General features: G+C 45.4%; 1 protein-coding gene across 1 annotated transcript; it reads right to left on the bottom strand.

Annotated features, from left to right (window-relative positions):
* Positions 1 to 8,153: 8,153 nt before the first annotated feature.
* Positions 8,154 to 10,073, bottom strand: LOC136451407 (CBL-interacting protein kinase 5). The gene has a single exon (XM_066452109.1). It carries the CDS (start codon positions 9,742 to 9,744, stop codon positions 8,383 to 8,385), a length of 1,362 nt encoding a protein of 453 aa, XP_066308206.1. The 5' UTR covers positions 9,745 to 10,073; the 3' UTR covers positions 8,154 to 8,382.
* Between the last annotated feature and the right edge of the window lie 5,116 nt (positions 10,074 to 15,189).

The following is a 15,189-nucleotide window of genomic DNA, read 5'->3' as shown; positions in this document are numbered from 1 at the left end:
TATCGGATGTATGCTGTCCGGTATGAGGCAGCAGAGCAGTTTTTACTCTCTTGTTTCGATCTTCTTAGTGGTTGATTCTTAGGACTAGGTTTAATTATCTATTATGTTTTATGAACCTTATGACGTAGTTTGGTTGAGGTGATTGCAAAGCATAGGATAATTAATCTTATTTCTATATTTCAACCGAGATAAGCTATCTCTTGGGCATGTATCTAAAATTCTTTGCAAATTCATTTGGATACAGGGTAGTAGCCATGAGTAGAAGATAGGAGCCTAGATCCAAGCATAGGCATGATCCAGCATTAGAGAAATACAAGAAGACAAGGCAGGACTTGCATCCTAGATTCAGTTAGCAAGAGCAGGGCAGCAGTAGGAGACTCTCCAGAGCTACTAGGGGTGCTCCATAGTATAGAGAGGGAGATAGCAGTTCTTCCTCTAACACAGATATAAAGAAGTATAGAGTGGAGCCTAGTAATAGAAAGAGGAAGAGCACTGACAAAGGTTCTGATGGTGGCAGCTTAGATGATGAGTAAGAGATTGAGGAGGAGCAGGCAGTACCTCCAGTTCAGCACCAGCTAGATCAGGGTATGCACTATGGCTTACTTGAGACACATCCACCTAGTGTACCCTCTTATGTTTCTAGAGTTGACTATCGAGCAAAAGGCATGACCAGAAGAGCCAGAGATGAGAGGAGAATTGATCTAAGGAGCTTGCCTAGTAAAGATGGCAACGGGGACCTAATCCCCGATTCCCTGTGAGGAATTCTTCCATTAGGGGACGGGGATGGAGGAAAATTTATCCCCATGGGGATGGATTTGGTAGAAAAGTTGTCCCCATCGGGGATGGCGGGGATGGGGATGGTTCGCTAATCCCTAACCCTGATCCCCGTTGACCCGCCCCGCGAAGAAGGCATCAGACGATGGCTAGGTCGCCACTCGCCTGGCCCATGTAAAAGGCCCAATAAGTCATGGAGTATATAATGCACCGTTCCAACCCTAATTCATTCTTCAATCTAATCCGGCCAACTCTATCCTCCAGCCATCGTGTTGCCCCCTGTCTCGCTCGGCATCTCGCACTCTCACTCTCACATGCTAGTGGTCGCGGAGGCCACACCCAGTAGCTCGCCCGTCAATACCTTGCCGCAATCCTTCCTCCTCCTCCCCTCCTTTTTACCCCCAGCTTCCCTCGTTCGCGTCACCTCGTGGCCGCCACCACCGCCATCCCTCACCGTCCTTAGATTCCACCGCATCGACGCCAAGCTTTCCCCGCCACTCCTCGTGGCATCCCACGGTCGTCCCGGTGGCTTCCACGGTTATGGTGACTCCGGCGGCAGCGATGGAGGAAGTGGAGGCGATGGCGGGAGAGGAATGGATTCTCCTGACCCCGACGACAGGTGGTGGCGGCGGCGGCTCCAGGCCCTCCACCCGGAGTTCCTCCTCCTGTTCCTACTCCTCCAGTCCGGTGCTCGCTGGGGCCCTCGACAGCTCCAGAGATGACGCGGGGGGCATGTGGGAGGTGAGGGGCGGCATGCGCACTCGCCTCATGCCAGACCTAGCCTAGACCTCCTATTTTGGCAGCAAAGGAGCTGTGAGTTGTAAAATGAAATGATCTCATTTCATATTGATTCAAGATGCGTCTGTGGTGAGCATTTCTTCTTCTAGATTGTTGATTTGAGGAATTCTTTTCCAAGCTTATATCGTGGGGACGAGGACCCCGTCGGGGATGCATTCCCTGCTCGGTTTTGGGGATGGGGACAGAATGTCCCCCATGAGCTTTCGCGGGGACGGGGACAGGGAAAATCTTCCCCCGTGGGGACGAGGATGGGAGGACGATCCCCGATGGGGAATTCCCCGTTGCCATCTTTATTGCCTAGGATTCAGTTTGATCATCGATTTCAGACAGCCTTTCACATGGATTTCTACTCTAGTGTGATACTCACCAGGAATCCTGTGGTTGCAAGATCTCAGTGGATTGACTGACAGTACATTAGAGAATTGCAGAAGTCCTCCATTGATCATGATATTGCCATTTGTGAGCATACAAGGGTGTTTGAGATCATGGAGTTCCAGCATGACTAGAACACAGAGGTGATAGCTCAATTCTATGCCACCTTATATGCTGAGGAGGATGAGAGGCGTATGCACTAGATGCTTGAGGGCCAGTGGTACAGTGTGGATTATGATGCTTTTGTAGCTGGACTTGGCTTCTCAGAGGAGGATCTTCAGAGAGATAGGATTCACACTGAGTAGGTGTTACCTCTAGAGCAGCTCACCTACATGTATCCACTAGGGGGTGAGAGGGGAGCAGTGGGGAAGGTTCTAGGTCTTCACTCTATCTATAGATACCTAGATAGGATGTTTAGGAAGACCATTGACTGCAAGGGTGGAGACAAGGGTAACATAGCAGACTATTCTAGGAACTTACTCCACAGGATGTCACCAGATGCATGACCCTTCAGTGTATTCGACTTCATCTAGTATGAGATTAGGAGTGTTGGAGAGAGGCCCCATAAGGGTTGTGGTTTTGCTCCATACTTAATGCACATGATTGAGCAGCTCATAGGGCATACCTTTGAGTACCTCCAGCAGGTCTAGGGGGAGCAGCAGCAGTAGAGGCAGATGCACCTACAGGTGGTGTAGCAGTAGGAAGAGCTTCCCCTCCACCACATGTTTCTTCTCGTTCTACTTCATGTCATGGTAGTCCTCCCTCGCCCATCTGTAGATTCTTCAGTTCTATCTTTGGGATGTGTAGGGACATACATGTTAGGTAGCAGAAGGAGAGGGAGGCTAGGAGGAAGGACACTCAGACTCTGAAGCAGATTGCTACTAGACTTGAGCTTGATCCTCCTAGGTCTCCACTGTCAGATGAGGCAGCCAGTGAGCCTAAGACTAAGGAGCAGCAACAGGCCAGGTACGATAGAGAGTTTGCTGAGTTTCTTCAACGGCAGGAGCAGTAGTAGCAGCAGGCACTCGAGCACCCTGACACTTTACCACTATAGGCTCGTGTGCCTACTCACTCACAGCCACGTCCCAGTGCTATAGACGAGTATGCTTTAGACTGGTGGGGTGACCTCATAGGTCACTTCAGCTACTACGGGTCTAGTGGCTATGACCTGTTTGGTGAGGGTGGTTCTCGCCCACCTGGTGCTCCACACTCAGATGATGAGGATGAAGGTAGAGATGATGACGATGAGGGAAGTGATCACAGCTTTCAAAGACAGCTTGCAGCCCCTTTATGCTTAGTATGTCATTGTTGGACCTTTGTGGTGATGGATGACAAAGGAGGAGAGAGACTGATTAAAGCTTCAGGATGTTTGTTTCATTTGCTTATCTTTGTACCTAGAGATATGTACTGCAGCTGTAGTTTTTGAGCTTCATTGATGTATCTTGAGTTTGAGATAGATTATATCATATGAGAGATGCGACTTATACTTATGCTTTATGGATGTATCATTTAACTCATGTGACAATATAATATATCTTAGTGGTTTGTGGACTTGAGAAAATGTGTAATGAGTGCTATGAAAATGTGTTGTATTTATTTTCATAAGGACCATGCATGCTAGAATGAAAATGTTTGATGTGATGCTTTTATATTTATTCTTGTGTGATATATCTTGTCATATGCATCACGGTTTTACTTTGTCACACACACTTGCACCCCACGGATGCAATGATTTAGGAGGAGTCTCCTATATGTTTTAGTATGTGCAATTGATATTTGAGGTCATTTTGTGAATTCTAATCATAAGCACATATTAAGGGGGTGCCTCTCATAAATCATTGAGCCAAAAAACATAAATGTTTATATCCTTTTGTAAGCTTTAATCAAGTTGTCATCAATCACTAAAAAGGAGATTGAAAGTGCATCTAGCCCTTTAGTGGGTTTTGGATGATTGAATGACAACGTGATTAAAGGTCTAACCTATTTGCTAAGTGTGGATAGGTAATAGGTTATCTCACAGGTACTTAATGAAGCCAAAATGATATGTTGTTGTATAAATAATCTAGTTCAAGCACAAGACAACAATGCAAATAGAATTCATGCAAATGCTTATTTATTGTGGGATCTCCATGTACTATATGAAAGCAAGCACGGTAAGAATTAATTAATGAGACATGAGGGATTGCATATGGAATGGTCTCATATTTGAAGCTTGCTAAATTGAAATGAAAAAGATAACAATATAAATGAATGAATGATTCAACACAAGGTGTGACTTGATGGCTAGAGATGGTGAAGATAGCAAGGAAAGGCTTCGAGGTACTAAGCAAGGGTGAAGGGCAAGCGACGGCTTGGTGGCCGAAGAACCTAGCTAGGGTGAAGAAGGAAGTACTTGTATTTAATTGAGGTACTAATCAAGCTATGATGGTCATGTTGATGTGGAGGATCAAATCACTATTGGAGTGTTTGATGGAAGTGACTTGATACATTTGGGATTATTCATATTTGATGAATGGAATCAAGTCACGTGCTCAAGATGGCTATGTTCAAGTAAAAAGATCAATATCGACATGTTGGCACCCTCATTTGATGAAGATTGAAAGAGATCAACTCAAAAGGTTTAAATTCGTTGTACATTTGAATTTGAGTTAATAGGAATGCCGTACTATTAAGAGGGATGCATCATGTTGATAGTTGATTATTTATAAGTGCTCAAGCCAACCTATGTGAGGTTTGAGTGAAAGAAAGAATAGAGAAGCTAACTTTGTTCTGTTCGGTATGCATACCGGACGTGTCCGGTATGGTAGGGCCATTGGTGTTTCTCTAACAAGGTTCATCGAGAGCTCCGACAATCATCGGGAGTTTTGACGTCCCGACACCTAACTGACTTGAAGAGTTGACTGTCTGGCCACACTGGACCTATCTGGTATAGTAGGCCAGAGTCCAACGGCTAGTTTTCAAATGAGCTGAGGGTTGGGAGTTCCGGCATTCATCAGGAGTTTCGACGCCTTACAATGATACTTTACTCAGTTACTGTTGGCGCAGTGCAAGTCATGCCCATACCAGACGTGTCCGGTATTCCAACGGCTAGAAAACGACTAGTTTTTCAAAGGTGCTATAAATACCCCCAAGCCTCCACCTTTGGAGACTACTGATTCTGCTAATAAACATACACGTTTTGAGCCTTGCAAACACTCTCCAACCCTCTCTTAGTGAGTGATTGATCCAATTCGCCAAATCCAATTGTGGGTTGAGTGAAAGTTGAAATTGAGAGCAAGCCACCACTTGAGCACTTGTGGATATTGTCTATTTCGTTATTCGCATTTGTTACTCTTGGACTCTTTGGTCCTAGACAGTTAGGCGTCGCCGAAGAGCACCCGAGAGATTGTGGTGTGCCTTGGAAAGTTTGTAACGGTTGATTCTGCCGCCTCGGAATCCACTAGTAGAAGGAGAAAAAGGAGTTGGAAAAGACTCCGGCTAGAGTGACCTTCGTGGTACCCTCTAGGGCTGACCTTCGCTGGGTCGCCCGCAGCCCCCTCAACGAAGAGTAGGACTCGAAAAGTTTGAATTTTGGTAAAACAAATATCGTGTCTCAATTTACATTTCATTTGATATTTGTGTTGCTCTAGCTCTTATGCAGGTTATCTATGTGTGGCACTATCTTTAGTGGGTGCCTACAGGTTGGATTGAAGTTTGGAATCAAAAGGAGCAAGTTAGGGGTCACACTATAGAACTCGTGTATACTGGACGTGTCTGGTATAACTACCAGACGTGTCCGATATTGCCTGAAGTGTTCGATTGAACCGGACGTGTCCGGTACCTCTATCGAACGTGTCCGGTATTGGCCCCTGCTCTGTTTTTATCTATTCACTGCACTAATCGTTGTGTTGCAGGGTTGTGATTCCTAGATTAATTTAGTATCTTTTACATACTCTGTGGCTAACTTGTGAGGGGTGGTATTACTCTTATTTGGAGTTTCCATTTTGGAAACTCCCTTTACTAATCGTTTTCGCATTTAAAGGTGTTAATTTTTAGAAACGCCTATTCACCCCCCTCTAGGCGGCATCCTAGGTCCTTTCAACATGAGATGCGACTTTGGCGGAGTTGTACAAGAGGAGGGAGATGTGAGTTTGGAAGGTCAAGTAGTGCCTAAGAAGGATACCTTTCGATATCTGAGATCGATGCTATAGAGGGATGGAGATATTGATGCGGACGTTAGCCATAGAATCAAAACAGGGTGGATCAAGTGGCGACAAGCTTCTAGCATTCTCTAAGACAAGAGGGTACCACAAAAGCTAAAAGGCAAGTTCTATAGAAAGACGATTAGACCGGTTATGTTGTATGGAGCAGAATGTTGACCTATAAAGATTCGACATGTTCAACAACTGAGTGTTGCAGAAATACGTATGTTGCGATGAATTTGCGGTCACACAAGAATAGACCGAGTTCAGAACGATGATATACATGATCGCCTAGAGGTAGCACCAATTGAAGAAAAGCTTGTCCAACATAAGTTAAGGTGGTTTGGCCATGTCCAAAGGAGACCTCCAGAGACACCAGTGCATTGTGGAGTCCTAAGCCAAGCTAATAATATAAAGAGAGGTGGAGGAAGACCGAAATTGATAAGGGGAGGCAATAAAAAGATATTTGAAAGCTTAGGATATACCTAGAGATCTATGTTTGAATAGGAGTGCTTGTAAAGCAGCTATTGAAGTGATTGAACCATGACTTGGGGTTCTTGGTGGGTATCAACTCTAACCTACCCCAACTTGCATGGGACTGAAAGGCTATATTGTTGTTGTATATATATACCTCTATATATACTATATAGTATACACAATAAAGCAAGCATCAAGACTGCATTAGTGTTTAGCGGGTGACACTAATGCAGTCTTAATCTTGACGCACCTGAACAGCAGCACTGCTGCAGTAGAAAAATAACTAACATTTAGCAGACCATAGCAGCTACACAGCCAACATATTACATAACCAAATTAGTTCAGTACAGATAAGTTAAAGTGTTCAACACAAAGTCACAAACATTGACATTCAATAGTCCCACATGTCCGCCCAGTTAAACAGGCAAAAAATAGAGTAACCAAACTGGTCGTCACTGTCCTAGTCGGACGACTAATCATGATTAGTCGTTGACTAATCGGACGACCAGCTTTCTGGTCGAGCTAATCGAGTCGGTCCTCCTAATCGAACACCAGGGACCGACCAGGACGACTAATCGCGATTAATCGGACGACCTGAAAACATTGGGGTCAATATGAGACAGTGATGATGGGCAGCACGTCCTGTTAATAGTTGTTGAATTGCAAAATGTTTGTGTAACAAAGGCACAGTGCTCATTTGTTTTAGCATAACATTTGTATTATCTACCTTGATTTCATCTCTGCAATAACATTGCCCGTGTGTTATTTAGAAGTACCACCTCATTCTCTGCTTCACTGTCTATCACAAAAAATGCTGACTTAGTACTGCAAGAATCTGATGTACATTTTACATCTACATACAACAAGGCAATAGTTTCTGATTCCTTGGTGATATACACCTTTTATATTTTATATTGTCTGATCACTTATAAGGCTATAAAAGCTTGTCATCAACCGTTTCTTCTATGAATTTAATCTGAATAGTCTGGCAAGAGATATCCATATGTGGGGGTGCATCTGTGTACAGTGTCAGATCGAGAGGAGGTGTTTAGTTTCTCCTGGTAGCTTGATATGAAACTGATTGCACTATTCTTGCTATGTTTTTATTTCTATACTAAATCTGCTATAACATATATCTGATAATTTCGAGCACACAAAGTTTGTCTAAAATCCTTCCATTGAGATTACTTTCTTCACGCAGAATGTATCCACGTTTTAATTTGAACATCATAGTGAGTAGAGCATGCCTTGCCGGCAATATTGCACCCAGAAATATGTTATTACGAGGAATCAGTTATGCAATTTTCACAGCAGATCTGTTTATTTTCTTATGAAATCTGCTTAATGACCCTTGTTATTGGCACCTGTAACATTTCATTCGCATCATCCATTTATTATTTGTTTTTTTATTCTTACCCTAAGTTGTAACATTTCATTCCTGTCATCTATTTATTATTTGTTTTTCTTACCCTTTAAGTTTCGTACTTTCCTCAGTGATATTTTTCTAAAGGCAAGTAGTAGTTCTGTCCCAAAACAAAGCAACAGGAAAAATGATGACAGTGCTGATCATTGTGCTTCTATTGGTGAAAGGTACAGGAGTTCCATGCTGAACAACTGCTACTACAAGAAGAAAACTGGCAAAAAGGATCACAAAGAGGCCTACAGCCTGATGCTCAATCGAGCAAGGTCCTAGCTCTTTGAGAAAGGGGAAAAAAGGAGAGAGGATGGACTGTAATTGCATCTCCGAAGAGATTGCACTTAAATCACGATCCACGATCGACTAAGAGGATGGCTTCAATGGTGATGAGTGAACCACTGAAGGAGCCTCTGATTGGCTGCTCCAGCAGATGTCACTGAGTGAAGGTCTTAGGCCCTTGTTGCAGAACCTCTCGTACTCCAACGTGTCGCCTGCCGACTTCTTCACCTCGACGACATAAAAGGCCGGTGTCACCTCGAAGATCTCGGCGTCGATCGCAAGCTTCCCTTTCCTCCCTTCTTTGGACCCCTGCAGCTTCACCAGCCCGTCCTGTTTCTTCACCATGAAGCGCTCTGTCTCAGCAATCTGCTCCAGCTTTGACACTATCGCTGACGCCGGCTTCTGGGTCATGAACCGTGAGTTGCTGGCCTTCTGCTCTTGGTCCACCTCGAACAGGCCTGACAGATCAAATCCTCTGGACTGGGAAATGATGTCGAACGCGTTCAGGCTCGTCGGCTTCAAGGAGCTGCCCGCAGGCTGTTCCACCTTGCCTTCATTGTCGGCGGTGCTGAAGGCAACCTGAACATCCTTGAGGCTGTTGGAGCCGTGCGGCTGTGCCAACATGACAGCCGGCTTGTACCCCTTCTTGAACCACGGGTGCTCGACCAACTTCTCGATGGTGATCCTGGTGTTTGGGTTGGGATCGAGGAGCTTGGATATGAACCGCCGCAGATCAGAGGAGAACCACTGCGGGTACTTGACGTCACCTCTGCTGATCCTGCGGTACATCTCCATGAGATTTGCGTCATGGAACGGGAGGTAGCCGGCGAGAAGGACGAAGAGGATGACGCCGCAGGACCAGATGTCGGCCTTGGCTCCGTCGTAGCCCTTCTTGTTGATGATCTCGGGCGCAACGTACGCAGGGGTGCCGCAGGTGGTGTGCAGCAGCCCGTCCTGCTTCTGGCACTCCCTCAGCGCGCTGAGGCCGAAGTCGGAGACCTTGAGGTTGCCGTGCTCGTCGACGAGGAGGTTCTCCGGCTTGAGGTCCCGGTGGTAGACGCCGCGGCTGTGGCAGAAGTCGACGGCGCCGATCAGCTGGTGGAAGTACCTCCTGGCGACGTCCTCCTTGAGCCGGCCCCGGGCGACGCGGGCGAAGAGCTCGCCGCCCCGGACGTACTCCATGGCGAAGTATATCTTGCTCTTGCTGGCCATCACCTCGTGCAGCTGCACGACGTTGGGGTGGCGGACGAGGCGCATCACGGAGATCTCCCGCTTGATCTGGTCGATCATGCCGACGCGCAGCACCTTCTCCTTGTCAATGACCTTGATGGCCACGCTCTGGCTGGACGCGAGGTTCCGGCAATGGTACACCTTGGCGAAGGTGCCCTGCCCGAGCATGCGCCCGAGCTCGTACCTGTTCATGAGGATGGTCGGCTTCTTCTCCATCCTTGTGGATTTGTTGACGATGACAGCAGCAGCGACGACAGCTACAATGGTTCACGAGCGTCTGCTCTGCGCCACTTCGCGCCTCTGACTTCCTCTCTCCCTGGCAGACAGGGAGGAGAGGAAGGAGAGGTGAAGGGCGACAGAGCGGGCGCTGTGATAGGAGGAAACTAACACACACGACTGATGTGAGTGATCAGGATCCTCCTCCAACGGGGAGGAGAAAAGGAGGCCAGGAATCAGTCTCTTGTGGTGGTCAGAGCTTTCCCTGTGACATGAGGCCAGGATTTGCTCTTCCTCTCAGATGGATCGGCTCACTAGTAGCTGACTAATAATAGGCGGCTTGGTGTTTGTGTTGGATGGCTGTGGTTCTGAGTGCTATTTGTAGGATCGCGATCCCTGCTCGCTACTGGCTGACTGACTGTGACTGCCGAGTGCAGCAGCTAGCAATGTTACGCTGGCCTTTCTACTCAGTTATTGCATGTGTCTTTCTTGATGGAAACCGGGTGATCAGTTATTTGAGATGTCACTGCATTTGCATCTATGATTGGTTTCATCCAGAGGAGATGAAATTGGCGAACCGCAACGTGGGCAACTGATTATGGTATGGTGTGCAGCCTGTTCGCTTGTCGTATTTGGCTTATAAGCCATGGCTTATCAGCCAACGAACAATATTTTTTTCTCACACAAAACCAACCAACAGTACTTTCAGCTATGTCTTATAAGCCAAACCAGCCCAAACGAGCATGGCGGTGTAGTGTAGCAGCAGCTTCCAAGTTACAACATGTCAGATATCTAGAGCTGCTTGTGGCCATCAGCTGGCCATGTCTTATGCTTCTATAAAAAGATGTTAGGTTTTCTTTGAACAACAGTTTGGCGAGTACGCATGTGTATATATGTACGTTCTTGTACAGTTTGGCCATCGTTGATCCAAAGCCTGGTGCCATCTGGACGATCATCATGCAACTGATACCAACCTGTCTTTCTCTGCGTTCCATCGTTTTATTTGTGGTCTTCTGAATTTGTACGTTGCGTGTACACAAAAGGGGTCTTTTTGTGCCTAAGCATGACTGCAACTTTGAAGGGTCCAGTTCCGTCATCTCCTTTTGCAGCATTACCTATCGCATACTACACACCACACCAAGTCTGAACATTATGTTGTAATCTGGTTTATGAAATTCTTGGAATTTGGTTTTGTATTTTTCCACTTCTTCAGCGAAAGGAATCTGCTAGAATGCATGAGCATGTTTTGGCCCCACGTTAGTTAAACGCTAGGCCCAATGAGGACACCTGGTTGGCTGAAGCGCTTTGGTCCCTCGAATGAGACTGAACACCGAACGAATAGTCTCTCATAGCAATGGCTTAGGGAGCTGTTGCTACTTGCTGGAGCCTGATCCCTGATGTGTACATGCATGGTTCTGGGGTCACAGTCACAGGATTACTGCGGCACTCTATCAATCATGCAAAAATAATGTGATATCCAGCAAAAACTTAGATGCCATCTCATAGGCTTGTGTGAGTTAATCAGTTAAGGCTGAGCCAAACCTGCCAAGTTCAGTTCAAGATGATGACTTGGCAATTGGCATGCATGAATATACACGCAAGTTGGACAGATACAATGTTCGCATAACGCAGCTTATATACTCTTCTTAAGCACAACGCCCGAGGGCTGTCGTGGGTCGAGGTTTTTTTTTATACTGCAGTATATATCAACCTATTTTAATTCCTCCGGCAACATGGACGGATAAGACAAGAACGTGCCTTCATTTTCAATCGGATGTTAATTTGTATCAAAATTTGCCGTATGGTTTGGAACCACTACTGACCTGCCAATTCCTAGATTTTTTTTTGGCAAATTGGCTGAGCTTCTGTCATCGTTTTAATAATAGAAAGAAAAGAAATTAAAACATCACTTTCGTTCGCTGGACTAAATTAAACCATGATGATTGTGTAGTTTTTATTATGGATCATGTGCCCCTTCTTTCGTCTAGAAACAAAAGGACATGCATTTTCTTTTTATTTTTGTGAGGAAAAAAATCATGACTCTGAAAAAAAAAACTTGACGGGAAGGAGCAGACCGCACCCCTGGTTTTTTAATTAAGAGGATGACGGGCTCGAACCTAGCAGCCGTGAAAGCTCCAGTTTGGTTTTGGTAAATTAATGAAACCCTAAGTATTAACCTAATTTATCAAGTGATTATGAGATAGGTAGCACATTCCAAGTGGTGAAGCAAATGAAGATCATACCATGATGATGATCAAGTGCTTCGACTTGGAAAGAAGAAAGAGAAAAACAAAAAGCTCAAGGTAAAGGTATAAATCATAGGAGCTATTTTGTTTTGGTGATCAAGACACTTAGAGAGTGTAATCACATTTAGGATTGATAGCCGTACTATTAAGAGGGGTGAAACTCGTATTGGAATGCAATTATCAAAGTGCCACTAGATGCTCTAACTCATTGCATATGCATTTAGGATCTAGTGGAGTGCTAATACCCTTGAAAATATTTGTCAAAATATGCTAACACATGTGCACAAAGTGATACACTTGGTGGTTGGCATATTTGAGCAAGGGTGAAGAAGATAGAGTCGAAGAGGAGCCGCGCTGGTTACAGAGTGACCGGACGTGTCCGGTATGGTGACCGGACACGTCCGGTATTTGGCGACGAACTCCACGATCGGACCCGTCCGGTCGCCACACCAGACGCGTCCGGTATGAATCAGAAAACGCCGTGTTCGGAAGAGCAGTCGATCGGACGCTGACAGCGTCCGGTCCGGTATCACCGGACGCGTCCGGTCGGGCAAGGATGCTTACTATACTCCACCGGACGCTGCGGCTCAGCGTCCGATCATTTGTGTCTGTGCGTCCGGTGTGAGCGTCCGGTCGTCGACAGATTAAGTAGCAATGGCTATGTTGGTTTGAACTGGACACATGGCAGTCTAGGGGCTACCGGACACGTCCGGTATGCCGACCAGACGTGTCCGGTATTCACGACCGGTGCATCTAGTGCTGTGTCCGGTCAGTTGGACCGGAGCGTCCGGTCACCCCGCGTTATGCCCAGTGAAGGAGTATAACGGCTTTATTTCGTGGGGGCTTCTATTTAAAGCCCCATGGCTGGCTCAAGCTCTAACCTTTGGCCATTTTCATTGACATAGCAACCTTGTGAGCTTAGCCAAAGCCCTCCCACTCATCTCTATCATTGATTCATCATCTTTGTGAGATTGGGAGTGAATCCAAGTGCATTGCTTGAGTGTTTGCATCTAGAGGCACTTGGTGTTCGTGTTTCGCTGTGGGATTCGCTTGTTACTCTTGGTGGTTGCCGCCACCTAGATGGCTTGGAGCAGCGAGGATCGTTGAGCGGAGGTTGGTGATTGTCTCCGGCTCCGATCATGGTGATTGTGAGGGGTTCTTGACCTTTCCCCGGCAGAGCGCCAAAAGGTACTCTAGTGGATTACTCATGGCTTGTGTGATCCTCACCTTATGTTGGTTGTGCGGCATCCTATTGAGGGTTTGGTGTGTGAAGCCAATTAGCGCGTGAACCTCCAAGTGAGTGAATCGCTACAACGAGGACTAGCTTGCCGACAAGCAAGTGAACCTCGGTAAAAGTCATTGTGTTCATCATTGATTCCGAGGTGATTGGTCTTCATTGTCATTCTTTTGTGATTGATTGGTTTCTTCATCTACATGGCGGTATAACCTTCTTGATCACTCTCTTTACTTTACCGTAAACTAGTTGACGAGCTTTTTAGTACAGCTAGTTGTGAGAGCTTGCTTGCTTGGTTGGTGTGGCTCTTTAGTTAGCCTTTAAGAGCACACTAACATAGGATAGTGTCATAGCTATTGTGTGAATAGACACTATCTAAACTAGAATTGTGGTAGGTGGCTTGCATTTTGAGTAGGCTAGCGCAACACTTGCTTCGCCTCATAATTGTCTAACCATTTTGTTAAGTGTTGTTGTAGAAATTTTTATTAGGCTATTCACCCCCTCTCTAGCCATTAGGACCTTTCAAGTGGTATCAGAGCCAAGGTCACCATTATTTGAGGATTAACAACCTTCGGTGTTAAAATGGCTCAAATCAACAACACCAAGAAGCCACCCCAATTTGATAGCTCCAACTATCCCTATTGGAAGGCCAAGATGACAACTTATATCAAATCAATCAATAGGAAGGTTTGGAAGGTGGTAGAAACCAAAATTGAGATTGAAGATCCAGAGAATCCCACTGCGGCCGAAGAAGTACTTCTTCAAAACAATGACATTGCTCTAAGTGCTATTCATGATGCAATTGATGAAAGAACATTTGAGCAAGTCAAAAATATTGAGATGGCTCATGAGGCATGGAAGAAGTTGGAAGAGTCATTTGAGGGCACTCAAGCCATGAAGGGTGCAAAGGCTTACATTCTCAAAGAAAAGTTTGCAAGCTTTAAGATGAAGGATGATGAGAGTGTGTCGGAGATGTTCCATAGGCTTCAAGTGCTTATCAATGATCTCAAAGCACTTGGAGAAGAAGTGAAGGACAAGGACTTCTCCCACAAGTTCTTGAGATGCTTACCTTCAAGATTTGGTACATTGGTCATCATTCTAGTAAGAAGCGGTTTGGACACCATGACACCAAACCAACTATTGGGAGATATAATGACCGATGATATTTATAGAGATGATGATGAGAAGGAAGAAAAGAAGGAGAAGAAAGATGAGAAGAAGGATGAGAAGAAGAAGAGCGTGGCATTCAAAGCCACATCATCCAAGGGCAAAGCAAAGCAAGAAACATCAAGTGAAGAAGATGAATCATGGGTTGATGATGATGATGAGAAGTTGACTCTATTTGTCAAGAGATTTGGCAAGTTCATGGTGAAGAAGGGCTACCATGCTAGAAGAAAGAAGTCTTCATCCAAGAACAAAGAAGAGTCAAGAAGGTGCTTCAAGTGTGGAAGCAAAGATCATCCTGTTGCTCAATGTCCAGACAATAGTGACAATAATGATGACAACAAGAAGAACAAGAAGAAAGACAAGAAGGAAAAGAAAGAGAAGAAGGACAAGATAGCCTTCAAGAAGAAGAAGGGTGGTTCATATGTAGTCACTTGGGATAGTGATGCTTCCTCAAGTGATAATGATGATGATGATGATAGTGATGATCACAAGACCACGAAGAAGAAGGTTCTTGCAAGCATTGCCATCAATGAGAAGCCTTCTCTCTTCAAATCTTCATCATGCTTCATGGCTAAGGCCACTAAGGTACAATCTTGTGATGATGAAAGTGATGAAGAACATGATGATAAAAATGAACATGAAAATGAAAATGATAGTGATAGTGATAATGATGAACCCACTAAAGATGAATTATTTGACATGCTAGAAGATGCTAGAGAACACTTTGACATCAAGAGAAAAGAATGCAAAAGCTTGCGAAAGGAACTAAAAGACCTTAAGCAAGCCTTTGATGAGCTC

This window comes from Miscanthus floridulus, chromosome 5 (assembly GCF_019320115.1).
Source record: "Miscanthus floridulus cultivar M001 chromosome 5, ASM1932011v1, whole genome shotgun sequence".
NCBI lineage: Eukaryota > Viridiplantae > Streptophyta > Magnoliopsida > Poales > Poaceae > Miscanthus > Miscanthus floridulus.
This window is presented reverse-complemented; position numbering and strand designations above follow the sequence as displayed.

What these genes read in the sequence shown, in the direction of transcription:
- LOC136451407 (XM_066452109.1), bottom strand. Translation starts at nt 9,744, where the DNA reads ATGGAGAAGAAGCCGACCATCCTCATGAACAGGTACGAGCTCGGGCGC.